Source organism: Pecten maximus, chromosome 6, assembly GCF_902652985.1.
Source record: "Pecten maximus chromosome 6, xPecMax1.1, whole genome shotgun sequence".
NCBI classification, from domain to species: Eukaryota; Metazoa; Mollusca; class Bivalvia; order Pectinida; family Pectinidae; genus Pecten; species Pecten maximus.
Genome location: NC_047020.1, coordinates 40,455,256 through 40,477,148, shown reverse-complemented (window position 1 = coordinate 40,477,148; position 21,893 = coordinate 40,455,256). Strand labels below are relative to the sequence as shown.

Here is a 21,893-nt window from a genome sequence, read left to right as displayed (position 1 = left end):
ATTTTTTTGTCATTTCCTGTTTTATTGTTAATCCTGGTTTCCGTAAAATGTTCTATTCACAAATGTTTGTAGAATTTCTTCTGATTTCTTTAGTAATCTCTCTTGTAAGTCTTTATTATAGGAAAGTCCTTTCGAGGAAACTTTAGAACAGTTGTCATAGTAACCACCACTGTTTCCCTCTAAACTGTCCGATAAGGCAAGAAAGAGGATTCCATCTGCTCCCTGGACTGGTGTCTGAAAATATAATACAAATAACGTGAATCCTCTTAATATACCTGGTAATTATCAATTAATACACTATACAGAGGTCCTATCATTATGACGGAAGATTTTTGTGAAACGTTTGCCTGCTCCAGCCTGGATGGAAATAAAGCAAACCAGAACATTTTATGTCAAAATGGCAGGAACATTAAAATATTTGTAGAGCTGACTAGGTAAATTTGTAACTATTTGAGTTTTTACTTTATTCTCAAATACCCGAGGGTCTCGGGTCAATCCCAGTTAGAGGCACACTACTTCTTTCCCTGCTACATTTGGTGTTGTTGACCACTCCAAGTGCAAGATAAAGGAGACTGAGGGGCTTCATTGATAACCCAGTTGATGTACATTCCAGGACACGCACATTTAAATAGTTTAGCAGGTTTTAGTTGTAAATAGTGTACACAGTAATATGGTCACCCTATAGGTTCGCACCAGAGAGAATTCCCCTTTAGCTCAGTTGGTAGAGCAGTAGACCAGTAATTCTGGTGTTGCAGATAAGATCCCCTGTGGAGGCTCACTATCCCTTTTCCAGTTACACTAGACCGATTCTACTACCCAAATTAGGTATATTCCTCAATGATGGTGTTTTCCCATTGAATAAAAACAAATTCCCCATCAAGAAAAAATCCTATGAAACTTGGAATTTTTTCCAAAACAGGGAAGATCCCCAAGTTTTTATGAAATATGTTAGAACTATCGCAAAGAATACCTGTAAAATGTTTAAGTTTAAAGACTTATCCAAGAAACTGCAGCCCTTAATTTCGCCTAAATTTCATAATGGGTAGTATATTTCCCCAAATCCCAGATTAACCCTGCACATATATCGAACAGTATTATTGTTTAATATTAATATTTCATTGTGGTAATGAAAGTATTTTAAGTACAAACATGGTAGTTAGGTAATGTTACCTTGTAGGTAAATCTGGCCACCAGGTCTAGTAGCCACTTTATCCCCCTGTGTACATGTCTATACAGGGGTGTGTTGACGATTCCCGGATGGACTGCATTTATAGATATTTTAGATTTGTCTCCCCTTAGTTTACTATCCATTGAGTATGTAGCTAAGACAATGGCCAACTTCGAGTCTGCATAAGCTGCATGTGGCGAGTATTGAGACCAGTGGATACATCTGTTTGGGAAAGAAACATCATATCAAATTTATGATTTGTTATGTGTATAATATGTAATATGATTTTGCCAGACCGATGCCAAAAGATAAAGATAGACCTCTGCGACACGTAAAAAAATAATGAAAACGGCTATGTGGTTTATTGTAGCCTGAATCATGCAGTCTTATCAGTTTTTAACACCTAGGGTTTAAATTTCCTCCTTTTTTAGTGATTTAGATTCTTTTACAGTTTCAAAGTATATCAAACAATTGAAATATAATAAATTATTTTAAAATTTAGTTAAAAATATATATCAGATTTTATATCCAAAAATATTCCTAGATCTGTATTTCTATATAACACATATTTGCCCTTTGGCACCAACTCTGTTTACCTGTTGACGTAGATGATCTGATATTAACAGAACATGTTGTACATGATTATCTAATATTGTCTCAGGCTATATGACAGACGTCTTATGTGTTATCATGTATCAATCAATCATACTCATACCTAAGGACTATATAAGGTTAGATATTGTGGTACCATTTTGTCGGTTTCCAAGGACTGTACTGAGCAGTTCTACACACGTGAATAAACCAAGATATAACTACTTGGACTCCGTCTTCCTCTCTTACACCGTACACAACATTCTACAAGTGACTACAAACCCTGTAGTTCACACAATTTCTGAAATTTCAATACATTTATTTTTAATTCTGGAACCAAACACTAATTGATATCATTACTGATCCGAAAAGCGTACACAATGTGATTGATAGTGACAGACTGAACATTTAGAGTTCATTGATAAAAACTTGAAGCTTGTAACATAATCTAAAAAAAAACAATCGTTTCAATTTTCACAAAAAATTGTATTATTTTGTTAAATTTTGCCAAATATTCAAAGGCCTGACAGAATGCAAATGCCCAGAGAAAAAGTTTTTTAGTAATCTAATCTTGAGACCCTTAACTTCCTAACACTATATTGTTCTTAGCTTCCTTTCAAACTATTCCAGAAAATTCACTCTTACTTTTCTCCAAGTCTTTCAACATCAATGCTTCCTACACACTGTACAACCGATGAGACATTTATAATTCTTGAGTGGGAGTTGTCTGTTCCTGATTCACATAGTTTCCATAGCAACAGTTTTGTAAGGTAAAAATGTCCCAAATAGTTCACTTGAAAATGATACTCCATCTCATTCTCAGTCTCTTCATAAGGAATGAACATCACTCCAGCTGTGAGGAAAACAAAAAACAAGTCAATACAGGTACTTCTCCAGCAATAAGCCCTTGCCTGCCAATAAGCCCATATATGGTAATAAGCCAATGACTATGAGCCCAATACATGTATATATTTATTGTTTTCAGTAAAATTGCCAAAATGTTATATCATTGTCATGTAATAGGTTTCCTTGGACTTTAAATCAGACAAAATATGCTGGCCCCCTGGGCTTATCACGGGATAACTACTGTAATATGTTAAAAGCCATATTGAATTTTAATGCATTCAAATATAAGTAAACCCATGATCCGGCTGTCAGATTTTGATCAAATATAACCATTTCAACCTCTTTCAATAATTATGTTCATGAAAGCAAAAAAAATGGCAACTAAAAAAGTAATTTAAATCACTGTGTGTGACAGAAATGTTTGTAGACATCTCACATTATCAGGGCTCAAAGTGGATATTTTCACCAGGTGGCCTATTAGGCTACCAAGTCATAAAATCTAGGCGCCAATTGGAAATGTTAGTCGCCTGGCCTTGCTGCCTTAAATTAAACCAAAAAAATGCTTAATTCTTTAGATGAGTATAACATCTCTCTGTAACTTTTTTTATTTTGAATGGCTTTTAAGCACCGACTGCAACCTTTGAAAGATTAACAAATTGCATTTACAGTTTTTTTAGTGGTCAGGGAGGCGCCTTATAGGTAAATATTAACTTTATATTCTAGATCAAACAAGGAGCCGCAAAGCTTGGCATTATCCCCTGCGCCCCGCAGTTGGTATGAAAACCCAAATACATGTATATATCAAGCTCAAAGTAAGAGTTATTAAGGAAACAGTTATTTGGTATTTTTGATTAAGTTTCCATGGTGACAGAAAAAATACCGAAAATGGAAGGTCCGCAATAGCAAAAGGCACAACTAGTCTGATATATTCAGAAAGTTTCAAGGAGCTGCGATGAACAGTTTTGGAGTTAATTTTAGCTCGGAAACAAAAGGAAACAGTAATTTGGTATTTTTGATTAAGTTTCCATGGTGACAGAAAAAATACCGAAAATGGAAGGTCTGCAATAGCAAAAGGCACAACTAGGGCACTAGTCTGATATATACATAAAGTTTCAAGGAGCTGCGTTGAACGGTTTTGGAGTTATAGTCCGGAAACAAAAGGAAACAGTAATTTGGTATTTTTGATTAAGTTTCCATGGTGACAGAAAAAATATCGAAAATGGAAGGTCCACAATAGCAAAAGGCACAACTAGGGCACTAATCTGATATATATAGAAAGTTTCAAGGAGCTGCGTTGAACGGTTATGGAGTGATAGCCCGGAAACAAAAGGAAACAGTAATTTGGTATTTTTGATTAAGTTTCCATGGTGACAGAAAAAATACCGAAAATGGAAGGTCTACAATAACAAAAGGCACAACTAGGGCACTAGTCCGATATATACAGAAAGTTTCAAGGAGCTGCATTGAACGGTTTTGGAGTTATAGTCCGGAAACAAAAGGGAACAGTAATTTGGTATTTTTTATTTAGTTTCCATGGTGACAGAAAAAATACCAAAAATGGAAGGTCCGCAATAGCAAAAGGCACAACTAGGGCACTAGCCTGATATATACCGAAAGTTTCAAGGAGCTGCATCAAATGTTTTTTAAGTTATAGCCCGGAAACAAAAGGAAACAGTAATTTGGTATTTTTGACTAAGTTTCCATGGTGACAGAAAAAATACCGAAAATGGAAGGTCCGCAATAGCAAAAGGCACAACTAGGGCACTAGTCTGATATATACAGAAAGTTTCAAGGAGCTGCGTTGAACGGGTATGGAGTTATAGCCCGGAAAAGAATCTCGGACGGACACACGGACGGCCGGACGGACGGACGCATGGACGGACGGAGCCCAATTTAATATCCCCCGCAAACGCGTTTCGCGGGGGATAATTAGATTTTGTTGGCCATGGGTAAAGTTTGAAAGGTCTGCTACATGATTGACTTGTAGTAGACTGGTCCACTGTCTCTAGAATATCAAAATCATGTATATAGGTAAAAGTGTTGCGGTTCCCGCAATAATAAAATAGCTGGTTTTGTCAAAATTTAACATAGGCATATACGAGGGGAAATATTTCCAAAATACTGAATTTAGTATTAATACTGAACACTTTCATCCATGTATGGAAGATTAAGCTTCGTCTTTAAGATATGATTGATCGGATCTTAAGTTTAAATCAAGCCGGAGATAATCTAGCATATTTCTGACAGTTGATCGCCTTGTTAATGATGTTTTGCAATTTTCCTCAGAAATAGTCGAAAGTACTTAATTTACGTTTACATAGAGAGTCAGGTACAATCTGAAATATGATCTATATTGCTGAAGTTATTCACAAGCCTTTGAAAATGATCCTGTCATCTTTTGATTGGTCTGTACTTACCATTGTTTATCAGAATATGTAACGGGAGTCCTCTAGCTAGGAAATTGTCAACAAACTTGTTAACAGATTCTAGAGACGCCAAATCTAGGACCAGAAAATCCACTGAAATTTAAGAAAAACTGTTGATGGAACACATTTTCAAATTACATGTATCATTAATTCAACATTCTGTAGATTATAGGATGAAAGGCCTAAATGTTACTGTGTATTTCCTTCAACAGAAGTAAAGAAAATTATAAACTATATCTTAAAACAATTGCAAAAGAAGTTATATAAATCTATATTAATCACTCCTGTTGGCTCTGATGGAAGCCTGAGTGGTCTTATAAATTACCATAAAAATATCCATTATCATCATCATCATCATGGTATAGTTACTAGGGTTGACCGTTGGGCCAATATTGTCAAGCTTAGGAGTACCTTTATGTTGTAATCAGTACTAAAAATCACAGAAACTTGATACAAATTCCTATCCCAAGTTCTTTATATGTGTATTATATAACTAAAAGCATATGCCTAAAGTAAAGTAAATCTTTTCTTTTAGAAATTAAAAAGATTTACCTTTAGCATTAGGAAATTCTTCCCGGATCTTTGCAATAGCCATCTTCCCTTCAGTGACACATTTGCTTGCTAGAAAATATATCAAAAATATCAATAAGAATCAAATAAAACAGTTGAATTGAATTCTGAATTCATTAAATATATAACAAGGTTTTAGGGATTTCATGTCTTTAAAAAATTCATAATGCACATAAAGACTGAAAAAAAAATCATTTTTTTTGTTTTGTTTATTGTCTCTCTTTGATAGGTAAACTGGATTGATTTATAACAAAGGAAAAGATATTTCATAAGTTAGAAAATATAAATACTGTATCAGTGATTTCTGCAAAGAGTTATCTCCCTTTATTGGACCAGCGTTTCCTGGGATGATAAGCTCTATACTGTATTGTTCTGAATTTTCTCATTATGATAGCTTAATTAAGAATAAAATATTCGTGGGAACGATGCCAAATTATTTAAAATTAAAGAAATCATTGTTTGGGGAGGGGTGGGGAATCTTTTTTTTTTTTAATTTATATTTGAAAATGAATGAGTATGCATGTGTATGATTATTTTTTCTCCATCCAATTTAAAGGCTGATCTAACTAATATCTATTCTCCCAGGATAGAATCTAGGTATAAAATTATGGTCAAAAACTGTCAGAACCGGCTTACCTATGAAAACGTGGACGTTCTTGGCTACTAAACCTTTGGAAACTTCAAATCCAATACCACTGGAGCCTCCGGTCACAATGGCTACTTTGCCTGTGTGAAGGTGTAGACCTATTTGGGGAAAAAGAATATTAAACAGTGTTAAACATAATTGTTTTCATATAATTTTAGAAATTGAGATAAATTGAGGCAAAATTCCTGACTGCTGAAAGTATAAGATTAAGCCACCTTGTAACTTCCCATTGCATAATGACTTATAGAACTTGCATGTACACATACACAGATGCAAAATTATATTCATGTGTAATTTAATTACTTTGTTTAATTTAAATGCAAAGTAATGTAGAGAAAATACAGAAATCACATGACTACACACTTATCGGAAAGATGACATTTGTCATAAAATCATTATTCTAATGTTGGTAATGCGCTATTTTTCATTCATATTTTCACTATTATGAATTAATAATTAACTATTGTATCACATATATATGAACAGATTGTCAGGGAAATCATACAAGCAAAAATTTGCGAGTAGACAAAATTTCAACAAGCATGCATCTACAGCAATTTAACTGGCCTTTTTTCTAGTTATAAAAAGATAATTTCGAATCCTTGACAACTTGTAGCATAAGTATTATAATGTTTGACGCACCTATGATTTATGAACATGCTAAATTTATTCACAGATTTATAATTTATTTTCAGACAGGCTATGATACCCAATGGCAATGAAGTCCAGGGTTGTTCGCTTTGAAATGTTTCTTATCTTGGTGATGTGGGAGTCCCAGTTGAGCAATCTCTGTATGATACATCCTACTACAGCTAAGCCCCATCAGCCTTTGAGCTATTCATAATTGAGGTGACTTAATCTATGTAGAGGAACTGGACTGGGGTGAGTTGCAGTGGCCTGGCCGAGTAGCTTGAATGGCTTGAGGTCCCTGGTTGGAGTCCCTGTCTGGTCATTGCAATTTTTCCTGTACTGTAACATGTACATCATGTATAAATGTTACGATATCGGAAAACTGCAATGACCCAGACTAGACTGGGATTCGAACCAGGAAATAGCTAGAGGAACATGAATGATCTTTTTAAGCCGAATTGCATAGACTACCTATATCTAGTCTAGTTTAATGATTTGATCTCGTGGACATGTCTAGTTTTATATTATAAAAATAGCCAGCAATGCTAATATATATACTGTACAGTAGCGTTACTGTATATGTCTAGTTTTATACTACTATATAAACACTGTACACAGTACTTATTTAAAAATATTTTAAATAGTATGATATGTGTCTACTGCATGTCTACTGTGTTAATGTAAAATGTGCTTAGTAAGTCTACTGTTTTGTTTTCAAGCGTCATTGGCAAATAAAACGAACCTTTTGCAGTTTTGTGTCTCTGCAAAATTTGTCTCACAAGAACTAGTGTGCCGACGACATATATCTTCAGCAAAGCCCATATTATATACAAGGTGCCTGTAAAACACTGCAACCGCGAAACGGCCATCTTTGTTTGGGAGTTCCTTCCGATATGTTCACATCTATTTATAGACGCACGGAACAAATGGGAAATCCCCCATGGACTGTGGCCCGGACCGCGGTCCAAACGGTTGACCGCGGTCCAAACGGTTGGACTGGTTGAACCAGGGTTGTTCGTTATGAAGTAAGGACGGACCTGGTGATTTTTTTAGACGAGCTTTGACAAAGACTTCCAAGGCCTGCATTAGCATCTGGAGTTCCGTCAAGATCTATGTCTGAAATATTACATTAAATCAGACGAACCGGTTTGTGCAAGATAGAAGTTATTCTTAGTCCCTGACATTTATAAAAAAAAGATGATTAATTTGATATGTACAGAGACGTGTGTTATATTGGTCTCTGCGGTAAATGTGTCGGATCTAATAGTTTGGATAATAAAATGCTTATATCAATTTGTGGTAAACAAAAAAAAAAAAAAGCAAAAAAAAATATCAAAAAAAGAAAAGAAAAAGATTTTAGCCAGACCGGGATAGAGTTGAGTAGAGAGAGGGCTAGTCTAATTTATACATTACAGCAATTGTATTATGAAATTTCTCGAATTAAATTCCGATTAAGCTTTTTTGGAATGGACACGTACGTATATCTTTCAATCTCAATAGCGTGGAGGGACAGAAAAAAATAAATACGTGTAGTTGAATATTATTTTGTTAAATAATTGAGACCATATGGGCATACAATGGACGTCCCTGTTGAGATGCACGTTGTTTAGAATAAGTTGACAATATGTTGGTGATCACTTCTCATGTAATTGTACTGTTGAATAGTTATATGCATACTTATGTTGTTGGAGTAGCAATTACCTTTTTTATATACTCTGGTATGTCAACAGCTAGGGTGACGGAGTGTAGCCTTTTCCTTTGGGGTTCCAAACGCTCAATTTCTTGCGTCTGTAACTGCAGGGCATTGGTGGGATTATAACTTTCGGTCCTAAAAACGATCATTATTAAGACATTATTATCAGGATTTTTTTTTTCATTTGTTGTTGTTAATTAGATTTTTTTTTGACCGCGGGTGGACAATTTTATGCATTTTGGGGGCAGGCAGTGTATAGGTTGTCGGCTCTTTATATGATCACTCCTGTCGGCAGGCCCGGATGGAAACGTGCGAGGGGATGGGGTCTCACTATGGAAAGAAACCGGTGTACAAACACGTGTTGAGAATCCATTGCATTTTATAGGATTAAAGTTAGTTATCGATGCAACAAAATTTTATTGAAGTACAAGATGTATTGATATGTATCTGAAAAAAATATGTTTAAAGTATTTAAGATTTAATGTTTAATCTAACATACGAAGTCATGCAGAGTTAAATTCAACATTATGCACATGACCACCCAAATAAACTGTACTCCAAATATTTATTACTAAAAAAAAACATCACATGTAGAGGCTTTTCAGAAAACGTGTTTAGTAATAACAGAGACCTATATACTAAGGTATGAACAGGTAGCCACAGTGTAATCCAAGACTAAGACATTCTCTGGTAATAAGCAATTTAATTTTTTAGACAGTCAGCTTGAATTTAACACGAAATCACGCGTTTAGATCTAATTTAAAGCACCATTTCAACGAGAGAAGCGTCGCGACATAACATCGGGGAAAACTAACTAGCATGCACTGCTCACCAGCACGAGGTCAAGCAGCGAAGAACGTGTGTGGAATACACGGGTAGGTTGGTTGGTTATATTAGAATGCAAATATGTATAGAAAATAACGCTAAGTTTTATGACGAATTTCAGCTAGATTGAGATAGTAAATTAACGTTGATATCACCAACTGTAATGATATATGGGTGTTATCGGGTATCTCATCAGTAGTCCACGCATGGTGCATCGGGCGCCAGCTAGAGTCATTGACAGAAGCAGGTGTGTTTACATCACAAATCATATTCGTGTTAATACATTGTCAAGTCTATAATGGAGTTATACGTGCAGACATCTGGTCTAGACAACATGCATTGTATATAGAAGATACTATACCATACAAGAAGTGAGGTTCTTGGAGGTTGGACCCCGGGGGAGCTACACTGGGAGAATTTAACTTGTATGTCGGATATACCAATATTGTGTTCAGGGGGAATTTCGGGAAACCATTCAATATCCTCTATACATATAGTAGATATATGGACCGTGGCTTGGACATGTTTGCCAAGTGCTAGTGACCTCGGCCATGGCCTGAGAAATAAAGCAATATATTTTAAACTTGTCTTCACTATAATTGAAAGGCTTTTGGTCCATATGTGGTCTGGAGCATCCTTGGATGAAGGTGGACCTAATTTTGTATAAATCATGGGTCATACCCCAAGGGTAGAGGGACCAAACTCAATAGGGAAAATATAACAAATTCTTCAAAACCCTTCTTCTGTAGGAATGAATGATTTGGTTCAATTATGGTCGTTCGTCCGGTCGTCAACTTTTTCATTCTAAGAATTTCTGAATAAACGAGAGGCCCTGAGACCCGATGTCTGGCACGGACAAAAAATGCAGCATAAAAATTTTAAAAAAAAAAAGACTTCGTCTCTTGATATTGGGCCTCTAGCATGCTTGGATGAAGCGCTACGAAGCTTGTCCAAATAAATGACCTTGACCTACATTAAAGACTTCTTCTCAATAACCAATAGGCCCAGCGGTCAAATGTGCTAATATCTTAAAAACAATTTATTTTCGAGAACCAAGAGGTCCATAGGCCTTCTGGTGACACAGGGGTTAAGTATGGTACACACTTCAAACAACTTCTCAGTAACTAGGCGGACCTTTGACCTTACAATGGGCCTGTAGCATGCTAGGATGAAAGGCTACCTGATTTGTTCAAATGAATGACCTTGACTTATATCCACTTTATCCAGGGCCACAGACATTTGGCAAACGGTATGCATGGATGAAGAGATATCAATATAAGGTGTTGATATTCAAATGAATAACCCTAATGTATTTTTAATAACCGTAATGTATTTTTAATAACCCTAATGTATTTTAATAACCCTAATGTACATGTATTTTGAATAACCCTAATGTATTTTGAATAACCCTTATGTATTTTGAATAACCCTAATGTATTTTGAATAACCCTAATGTATTTTCAATTTCACACAAGTGAAAAAATTATTAAATTATAAAGGTTGATAAATAATATGATATATTTAAAATTATACCAGTTTCTTCTTAATGACCAACAGACATAGGTGTGTTCAATGGAACATGTTCCTAACTGTATTCCTATGTATTATACGTGTATATATGTAATTATGTCATTAATGTATGTTATCCTGTATACAGTATTATCCACAACAATCAACTATCAATTTCATTTCACAAAGATTTTATATGATTTTTTTTTTTCAATTCAAACTTTATTAGCTCAATTATTAATTATAGGTTTAGTATCTGTTTTATTTTCAGAATTGTTTACACAATGTAGAATTTATTAGTTCAATAGGTATTGGGTAGCAGGCTAATGCTTATATAAGCCATCTCACTCAACTATCAATGAATTCTATTTTACAAAACAAACCCAATTTCTTGGGTAAATACTAGGTGAGCGATACAGGCCCATTGGATCTTTTTCACCTATTCTGTTGCTTTTGGGAACATGAAAAAAACTTTAAAAAAATAAATAAAATAGAATTAATAGAATCTTTCACCCTTTATGGGGTAAGATCCCCCCTATCTCATCCCAAAAATGGGTGAATGATTATATTTTCTCTTACCCTGTTTTCAAATCGTAGTGTGAACCAAAACCAAACATATGTAAACAATAACACGTGGACGGCGGATGGCTGTTGGAATAAGGCTGTAGCAGACGCCTTACACCTTACGATGTTGATTTCATATAAAATATAGTTCCGATTAGCTTGTCAAAAATAACACCAAGCACTCAGTTAACTCTGATAATTAATACTTAGTTTAATTTCTTTTGTGAATACTATTGATATTTAGCATTCAAAAGTTCCGGTTCAGGTCATAGTGACGTCACCCTAAGGAGAACAAGAGCACGTTCAAAGAGCACGTGTAGCTTGTCTTTTCCCTGTGGTGAGATTTTATTATCTCGCTCCGGTAAAACTGCGGATATCCATGTCCAGGGTGAGAGAAAAGTTTGTCCTGTGTCAGAGACGCATACTATATTTGTTATGTATTGTTTGCTATGTTTTTCATGCGAAACCCAAATGTTTTTTTTTTTTTTTGTAATTTATATTTTATTCAGTTAAACATATATTATCAACAAACACAAGACATCTACATTTTATGGTCATTAACACCTTTCAGCACTGATGTGTATTTCTATTATAATTTACTACGCACAAGCTTACACACACACATACACACCCACACACACCCACACACACCCATTCTCTCCCCCCCCCCCCCCCCCCCCCCCCCCCCAGAGTCTGCTAAGCTACGCTATACCACCGTACTGACCGAGTGACATAGGAAACGAAGGGAGGTAACTCTGATGAATGAGAATGACCCAAATGTATAACGGGACTAATTTATCACAATTTGTCACTTACACTTGTAGATGGACCTGATAGAAGTATAATAGGAAACGGTGTGTCAGTAATTTCCACGTGAATGTTGAATGTGATCGATACGGAATGTGTCTAATCAGTAATATGAAGGTAAGTCACATTTTAGTTGCAATTCTATAATTCTATCAAACGCAACGAATCTTCATTGCGAGTAGCAACTTGCCATGCTCATTTGTACACAAGTCTGTGCCGCGTCCCCGAATCACAGCTGTTTTGGTTAATTGAGAAGGAAATGAGATTCTAGGTAAACGGCCTGCCGTGTGCAATCGTAAATACATTTGATTTCCGTACATTATTCAATTACGTAACTCAAAATTAACATATTTCATTGGTTGATATAAATGAGATAATTCACAATACTGATGTCCACCCTGACGTTTTTACCAAGTATTATTGTTATCCATTTGTTTGTATTCTGTTTACGAGAATAAACAATTGACATTGTTTTGTACACAATTGAACAGGTGTATCCCGTCACCCTGAATCACAGCTATTTTGGTGTAACAAATGCTACTAATAAACCGCTAAAATGATTGTCATACTATTTGTTAATCCCTTCAGTAACTATATAAATATGTAAAATGGTGTTAAGTACTGTTAACCTAAAATTGTTGAACCCATCACGTTCGATGTCATTTCTCAAACGATGATAGAAATTCTATTCCTTATCTAATATTTGCAAGGTTTTTGAACTATTTTTTTTTTTATTATTAAATCTATAACTCTTATTTGAAAATCTATTGTTTTACAAAGGTCTTATTAGGTTTCTGGAAAGACATTCAATGGCATATCAATGACTACGTTCTTTTTACTCCGATTTGGAAGATCGAAATCTGCCGTGTCACTTCCTTGCCCCACGGCAAAATAAAAATGTAAACAAAAAGAAAATGAAGTGAATTTTGCTAACGATAAAAGTCAAAATTAGTGATGTTAAAATCAAAACATTATTTAGGGGATTTCAAACTACACCGCCTACAATACCGAGTTATCAAGAAGAAAACTCGATATACCACTTTTCTCTCCATACCCTTCAAAATTGCAACTCTGATCACTTAAAATGTTTTGGAAGATCGGGTTATTGAAATAATGCACAACAATAAACACTGCAAATTTCGATCTTCCAAACCAGAGTAAATAGAACATATTTGAATTTTTTTTTTAAATCTACAAAATAGCATCAAAACTTTTTAAAGACATTGAGCAAAACGTTGAAGCCCTGATTCCCAGCATGCCTAATTTCCAGAGCCGTTAGACAACAAATTCTGGATGAAATTCCGTAAATGAAGGGTGTGTTGAAATGTCCACTATGTGATATAACTATATACCAAGTTTGTTTAGATAGTAGAAATATATATATATTCTGAGCAACGGATCTAAACGCATTGTAGACGACGTCGCCAAAGCTTGTTGTAAGAAATGAAACATACACGTAGCCCAAAAGATATGGAGACACATGGATATGATGTATATTTTGCTCCCTTGTCTCGTGATGGGACCCTTACTGACTATCATTGTTATTTTTGTATTAAGATTTCTATTTGACAAAAAAAGAAGAATGGTGATCTGTGTTTTAGCTTTATTTTGAGTTTGATCTAGGAAGTAAAATGACTGTCAGTTAAAGTTTTGTATTACGATTTCTTATTGGAAAAAAAGGCCATTCAGTGATGGGCGCCGTGATTCCTCTTGGATCTCTTGTTAATGATGAAAAGTAGATTACAGCACTTGAATTTGAAACCGATCGATTTCCAACCATAAGTGCTCTATAAGCCTATATTCCATATCTCAAATCAAGTTATCATTTATCCATGAAGCAAAGTTTATCAACCAAATTAAAAAAATACCTTATACACAGTAATTATGTACCAAAATGATATATATACTAGCAGAAAAAGAAACGCAAGGTTATTTTTGATAGTTATTATATTACACGATTCTTTGATGATGGGTTCATGGTGTGGGTTTCTCGATGGTTTCATCATTACTGATTGCATTTTGATGGTTTTTATTGTCACAGACATCTTTAGGTGATTATCTTTAAGCACCCCACGCCGTTTCCTGGTACAAATCAGTATCGCGTGTGCCCACCCCTGGCATCAGTCGCTGCTCTTACTCCTTAACATTGCCCAATCAAGGTGTTCAACTCCTGAATAAGAGCCTGCCTAAGTTGAGCGACGTTATATGTCAGTTGCCGCACTTCCGAACCCTCCTGTCCAGCCCGTCCCCCGAATGCTCGATTACGACATATCTGGACTGTATGGTGGCCAATCAAGAACTGGAACGTTTCGAGCCAGAAAGTCACGACAAACCCTAGCAACATGGGGGGGGGGGGGGGGGGGGGGGGGGGGGGGGGGGGGCTTCGCGCTGTCCCGCTGCAACGTAAGGTTACGTTGATGGATAAGAGAACGTGTAGTCTCAAGACCTGATCCCGATATCTTAATGCTGTAAGATTACCATGGATTTCTACGAGATATGTTTTCACGCCTTTAGATATCGCTGCCCATACCACAACATACCCTTCCTCGAATCTGTCGCTTTCCGTTACACAAGCGTCAGAATGTTGCTCACCACGACGTCTATAGACACACTGTGGCCCATCTGACCTGTAAAGCAAGACTCATCAGCGAATAACACGCGTCTCAATTGGGCCAAACAAAATAGATTAGGTGCATGTGAAAGCAATCGACGTTGGCGTTGCCTCTACGTATGTGGTGGACCAATATAGGGATGTCGTGGCCTTAAATGAAACTCCTTCAACCGAATCTTAACCATTCTTGGACACCTTGGCCCAGTTGATTAGCTGAATCACTTGATTAGTGAAACTTTCATTTCTCATTTGTTGAAAAACCTGTGAGTATATCGTCTTGAAATTATGCCAGTTGGAAGAGAACTACGAATTACAGAATTTCATAAAGTTTTGTCAAGTAAGTTCTACCAGAAATTATTATATCAGGATTTGAAAAAAAAACGGTGTTAAACTGTGATTAGCCTAATCACCTTTTGAACAACTGGGCCCTGGCCGACCATGAGTGCCGACAAATTGACGTGTCGTCTCCGTCGCCGTCTGAAATCGGTTACGGATGTAATATAGATTTTGCCTTTGTCTTGACATCGCGACGTTATGCGCGGGTTTCCGCTGCTCTGATGGACGCCCAGCCTCCCTGTACCTCTGTGACGCCCAACGAAACGGGAACTTTTCTCGTGTACATGATATTGCTGGCCCCTTCATTATCAGAGCAATAAGACCCTACCCCTGTCGATTTCACTTAATCACGACATTTTGCTGTACAATCATCGAAAATAAAGTTATGTAACTGATTTGTACTGTTTCAGCGCATACGGTGCAAATGTACCTCGGATGCACGCTTTCTTGAAAAATCTGGTAAAAAAGCATGCAGCGTCGAGCGGGGTCACGGTCGACTGCAGTTTAACTGAAGAACATTTTTACAGTGCACAGAGATAGCTCAGTGTGAAACTAAATGGAATTTAGACAACATCTTTAAAAGTTATATTAGAAAAACAAAATTTGCGTATCTTTTTTCCGCTAGGTTAATTTATGAGATATCTGATATACATGAACTTCATGAACATTTTAAACTACCAGAATTTGTTATTTGTTAATACACATCCTCTCTATTTTCAAATATTGTTATCGATAATTCCTTTGTTTCTTTCAACAGGTCAACGTTTACCTAGTGATGTGTTTTATATTGGGAGGTATGCTGGCTCTCCAACTTTTCTTTCAAATGCGATGTACGGACAAAGAAAACTTTGCACCAAGTCCCCAGTATTCTGATATCTGCACCGAGACAATCGACATTTCATCAATAAAAGTAAACGTATCAAACGTCCCTCGAATGATATTTGATGTAGCCATGCATCTCAAAAAGGCAAGGATACACGCAAGAGGATCTAAAACACAGAGGGCATTAACATATGCAAGTGAGCGTATGGACACAATACTGAAAGGATTTGGAATCTCCTTTGAAGACGCCACAAAACGGAAAGTTTATGAACCCAGTAGTATGTGTCCCGAGTATTATGTTGATAAAATGAATGGTTACAAAATCAGGAAATGCTCCCATGCAAAGCCTCTAGAGGAGATAGTGACATTTCTTCGTCTTGACCATGGCTCACCAACAGACAAAGAGTTTATTAAAGATACTTATGGTGAAAACATCCCAATGATAGTTGGTGACTACGGCGGGAATGTTAAGGAAAAGAGTAATGTACGTGTAAAGCACATGACATCTACGACCACAGAAGGGGATGCGTTGAATATATTAATGGAAGAAGTGAAAACCAAATATACATTAGTTTTACGAAATGTGACTGAACTCGACTCAAATGCACGAATCGAACGACTTGTGCGTGAGATTGAGAGTCTAAATGTTAACGCAGTAGGCGGGGCTATTAGAAATTCTGATAATGTTTGGAGTTTAGGTTGCCATCAGCGTGTCTTCCGGAACTACACGGTGGTATACGAGGAAGGATATGACGAGTCAATGCACGACTGTGTGTTTTGTGATCACGTGGACGGACCATTTCTGATAAAAACCAAAATATTAAAACAAATCAAATTTGATTCTAGTTTGAAACCTATGGGATCATACGAGGATTTCTTTATGAGACTTAATACGGAAGTTGCTCTGTGTGCTGACTCCTTGTTTGATATGGATTTTCCACGCCGTAGTGAATTGACAAAAGACTGGGAGAAGTTTGGACGCAAGCGGAATCTTTACAAATTAAGTTCTCTTTTGGACTGACTATACATTTTGGATGTAATTACGCGTATCCATGCAAAAGACTGAAAGGATTTATTAGATCACCGTGCTGTATTCAGGAACTGGCAGATTTAAGTTATAGTTTAATGGACATGTGTGAAAAAATGAATGGATCGTTTCAGTTGAATGCTGGAACAGTCCTCGGAGCTGTGAAAATGTACAATGTGATCCCATGGGAAATAGACGCAGATATCAACTTTTGGTGTAATGATTTCATGAAATTGAAAAATGCCAGAGGAAGACTGAGTTCCAGAGGAATACGAGTTATAGTGGAACATTTAAGTAATTGCGCTCCATCAGCCGTTCCTGCGCAATTGCGTGCTAGTTCCAAACACTGGCAAATTGATATCTGGTCACGTGATACGATGGAATCATACGAAGTAAGGTCTAAACACCGAAATTTGACCAGAATTCCACATAATGGACGTTTAGTGAACGGAATGAGAAACCCAGCATTATTTGCTCGTAACATGTATTCAAATATCTTCAAGCACAGACAACATTTTAAAGAAGTAGGGACTAAGAAGATTTACATATTTTCAAAGTGTCCGAAAGGGGACGCGCATGATTGCATAGACAATTATCATACAGATGGAAATATCCAGTTCCGTGACCCGATACCATAGAATCGCGGAAGGCTTCAATAGGAGTTAATTAGTTTCAACTGTATGTTTGTAATTGAAGCATAATCTAGTATCAAACAATGTTTAATTGAATACAAGTACATGTAGGTAATACACGACGATTTTGATGTGCCAATCGGATGTTTTAATTACCAATATTTTACTTCCGTTGCAAAAATGCAAATCACGAAGTTCAATGCTGTTGTAATTGTTATTGATATCAAGCGATATTCATATTAAAGTTTAGTTTGAGATTCCATGGTTATCAACAATGTTTCTATATGGTTCATCAATGTTTGCTAGATTAAGATTATTTTGTAAGTAAAATAATCTATGTTAAAAAATTAGAGAATCCCGGCATAATCACGAAACCGTTATTCCAACCAAAAATTGATCGAGGGGAAAACTATGTTATGGATTTCAATGGAAACAACTATTCTAGAAATCGATAAAGAATTGAATATACATATATATTGATTTGCATGAACACCATTAGAAACGTACCAGGATAATAAGACAAATTGTTCCGGAATGGTAAGCGTCTTCTAAATCATCGACGACACACGTCATACAAATCTAGGTAAAATATGAATACAAGTAAATAATTTCCCCGAGATTGAGACATACAATTTGAAAATTAGCCCCAAACATAGTATAATAATATCTTTCCGAAAAAAAAACTGTTAAGGGGATTGTTTTCTAGTTTTAGTCATTCAAATTATTAAGGTATATTTACCATTGTATGGCACTGCCACTATATAACCCTACCAATTCAGTTGCGAGTTCACCAGCCTATGAACTGCCAACAGGAAGTGATCTCTGCTACTGGTAAGCGCGGGAAATTTGAATTTGAAAATTTTAAAACAAAAATCGCATGACAAATAAAAAATCGCAGATGGTAAATATAAGAATTAAACGGCTTTCAGTTGGCATTCATATAGTCAATATGAATTCCAACTGGAATGCCAACTGAAAGCCGTTCAATGCTTAAATGACGTCACAGCGGCCATATTAAATTGTTGACGTAATAATGCAATAACACCTTCATACCAGGCCCTATAACGTTCACTATAGACAATCGTCATATATTTGTTAACTGTCGAGAGATCAAGTACCCACAAAATTGTTTCAGAAGTTTAAGAAGACCTTATTAACACGATACAGTACAATTACATTAAAGGGTCAAATAAGTCGGACGTGGATTTTATAATTGAAGCAGAAGCGATAATATATTTATCCAGACAAATTAATACACGGTCAATGGTTATCTGCTACGTATTCAAATAAAGTGCAACATGTTGCGCCCTCTGGCGGGAACAGATCTAGGATTGGTTGCAAACACATCCAGACGATCGACTGGCTTCACGTAAACAACATGCGTGCCAAACGATTGTTACGGCCGGTACATTCACCTAACGCAGAAAATATGATTATTATGGGGAAATGTTGCCACTAAACGCAACGGAAGAGGATAGTTACTACTCTACCAGAACATTTGATATCTATCGCTAACACAAACCTTTAGTAAAAAAGGAAATTAAGAAAAAGACCTTGTTATTTTATGAGTGAAACAATATCATTTATAACATGTTCATTTTGTCTATATCATTAGTATTGTGTAACATTAATTTTTGTCTTTTTAGTCCAGTGAAAAAAATTGTACACATTTGTACTGGAAAAAAACATAACAACATTCTAATAATCAAAGTCCTGTCCACGGTCGTTACATATGGTATAAATACATGTATATAATGTGTACAACGATATAAAGGACATGATCGACGTTCTTGACAATATGTATCAATCATGGGTTTGAAAAGTGTGTCTCATCGCTGTCATTATTAATCCTTGTTAATGTCGGGTATTGATGTTTACATATAGCAAACAATTTAATTTATAATGAATTAGGACGTATACATATATGTTTCTGAAAATTAGATGGTTTACAAAACTGGAAAGTTGGGCAGTTTACATTGTATTTCATGAAAATCCTGATATCACGTTCACATCATGGATACAATGACTATGGTGGCATGGATCTGCCATCACATAACGAGATAATTTTGTCAACATAGCGAAATAAATATACCATATAGCGAGATAATAAAACGACATAGCGAGATAAAACAACCGACATAGCGAGATAATTTAATGCGTTTATGAAGTCGCTATCTCGACATCTCGCCGCATTAGATGCTACTACTGACATGGATTTTGTTCCCTCCATTCGGAAGTTCAGCGCGCCAGTGCACACGAAGCTTGGACCACAGGCGCTTGCATAGAAAATGCGATTTTCAAAAAAAAAAAAAAAATGATATGACAGTGGTATGTGTAATCTGTTGAGCTTAACAGATTACACATACCACTGTCATATACACATGTATATAAAAAAAATCGAAAATCATATTTTCTATGCAAGCGCCTGTGGCTTGGACAGGTGTTGGGACGTTCAGCTTCCCTGTCCAAGCCTCGTGTGCACTGGCGCGCTGAACTTCCGAATGGAGGTCACGTGACGTTGACAAGAAAAAAATCCATGTCAGTAGTAGCATCTAATACGACGAGATGTCGAGATAGCGACTTCGTAAACGCATTAAATTATCTCGCTATGTCGGTTGTTTTATCTCGCTATGTCGTTTTATTATCTCGCTATATGGTATATTTATCTCGCTACGTTGACAAAATTATCTCGTTATGTGATGGCAGATCCATGCCACCATAAATGACAGAAGTTCGGCTAAATAGATTTTGATGTACATGGTGTGTAACTCACGTTGCTCACCACAGGGGTATATAAAATGTGTTTGTATGCCTGATAATTAGGTTTACTCATAACAAAATATCCGCTTTTCGTATGAAGGTAATGGAAATACATCTATAAGGAAGATACGTGTCCACACACGTTTTCGATCCCCCTGACTGCTATACATGTTTGATGTCAAAATCATAATTGCTATACTTGTTCGATAAAATGCATTGAATATCAAATCTCAATAACGGGATAAAGGCAATTTGCTGTATCAAGTTTTCTGTATAAAGTTTATTGGATTTTAGATGTATAAACTCGGCCCATGGGGCAATATTACGATTATGATCATGATTTTCATATATGAAGATCTAGACTATTGAATTGGACAACAATAGTATATATCTCTGTCAGGACAAACATTTCATATAGAATATTTTCAATTAATATGATAACATCATGCAAATCAAAAACTTTGAAACGTGGTTACTCTTTTAAAAAAATAAATATGACTACGGATAATACCTGCTCTAGTGGGCTGATTCTAAAACATGTGTTGTATATTGTATATCCACATGAATCGAGTATTCTTAAACTAAATAATTTATCAATAATATTTGGTCTCATGCTAATTACAATGTAGTATGAAGGCTACTGTTTCTATGAGTACCTCTATATTGATTACTTAATTGTGTGACATTCGATTTCTGTGTAAGACCTATATACGGATTCGGATGTTATATATACATTTTTGGAATTATATATTTTTGATGTCTCTTAAATTGGAGGTGTGCATTAAGTAGGTTTACAAAATTTTGAGAGTACAATTGTTAAAAAGAAAGAAAAAAAAGGTACAGCAGATTATTACTTAAGCCTCAACCTATTTTTTACGAGAGAAAAAAAGAAAAGAAAAAAAAGAGATGGAAAATAGACTTTATGCAGGTCAGGTTACAATAAATGTGGTAGTTTATTTCAGCAGAACTAAATAAATAGCTATTGTAACAACTACACGTTATAGCAAATGATCAAGAAATTGTGGACGAAAAAAATAGCATTATAGAGAAAGTTGTACAGATATTATCAAAATGACATGTTTTCTGACGTTTTAAAACATTCTACTGTATGAATCTTGCTTTTACTGAAAACTTTCTTTATTTTTTGCATCTTTTACAGTCTGAACAATAAATAAAAATAAATTGTTTAAAGAATTCAGATATCCTGAAAATTCTTGCACTGTTTTACCTTTATGAAGCCATATAATGGAGAGATATAATAAGTAGCCCTCTGGTAGAAAAATGTCACTTGGTTAGCCTACCTGACAACATTAATCCGTAGTAGATTATTACCCTTAAGGACCCCCGTAATAACCTTACCTAGTGCATCATATTTCCCTAAGGTATTTACATTTGTGTACGAATGCAAGCATATTTCAACCATGATGTAG

General features: G+C 35.8%; 2 protein-coding genes across 2 annotated transcripts; one reads left to right on the top strand and one right to left on the bottom strand.

The window, feature by feature from the left end:
• Position 1: 1 nt before the first annotated feature.
• LOC117329778 (dehydrogenase/reductase SDR family member on chromosome X-like) lies at positions 2-7,776 on the bottom strand. Its single transcript, XM_033887909.1, has 7 exons — positions 7,620-7,776; positions 6,238-6,345; positions 5,584-5,652; positions 5,023-5,124; positions 2,405-2,612; positions 1,171-1,390; positions 2-234 (listed from the first exon to the last, which is right to left on the bottom strand). The coding sequence occupies exons 1-7, from the start codon at positions 7,744-7,746 to the stop codon at positions 28-30; spliced, it is 1,041 nt and encodes a 346-aa protein (XP_033743800.1). The 5' UTR covers positions 7,747-7,776; the 3' UTR covers positions 2-27.
• Positions 7,777-9,378: 1,602 nt separating this feature from the next.
• LOC117329777 lies at positions 9,379-17,965 on the top strand. Its single transcript, XM_033887908.1, has 3 exons — positions 9,379-9,445; positions 12,293-12,392; positions 15,980-17,965. The coding sequence occupies exons 2-3, from the start codon at positions 12,369-12,371 to the stop codon at positions 17,063-17,065; spliced, it is 1,110 nt and encodes a 369-aa protein (XP_033743799.1). The 5' UTR covers positions 9,379-9,445; positions 12,293-12,368; the 3' UTR covers positions 17,066-17,965.
• Positions 17,966-21,893: the final 3,928 nt, after the last annotated feature.

Excerpts from the sequence above, each read along its gene's own strand:
- LOC117329778 (XM_033887909.1), bottom strand. The coding sequence starts at position 7,746 with ATGGCCGTTTCGCGGTTGCAGTGTTTTACAGGCACCTTGTATATAATA. Across the intron at positions 5,125-5,583 it reads AGAATTTCCTAATGCTAAAG|TGGATTTTCTGGTCCTAGAT; the intron begins GTAAATCTTTTT and ends CTTAAATTTCAG. Across the intron at positions 235-1,170 it reads TGGCCAGATTTACCTACAAG|ACACCAGTCCAGGGAGCAGA; the intron begins GTAACATTACCT and ends TTATATTTTCAG.
- LOC117329777 (XM_033887908.1), top strand. The coding sequence starts at position 12,369 with ATGTGTCTAATCAGTAATATGAAG. Across the intron at positions 12,393-15,979 it reads GTCTAATCAGTAATATGAAG|GTCAACGTTTACCTAGTGAT; the intron begins GTAAGTCACATT and ends TTCTTTCAACAG.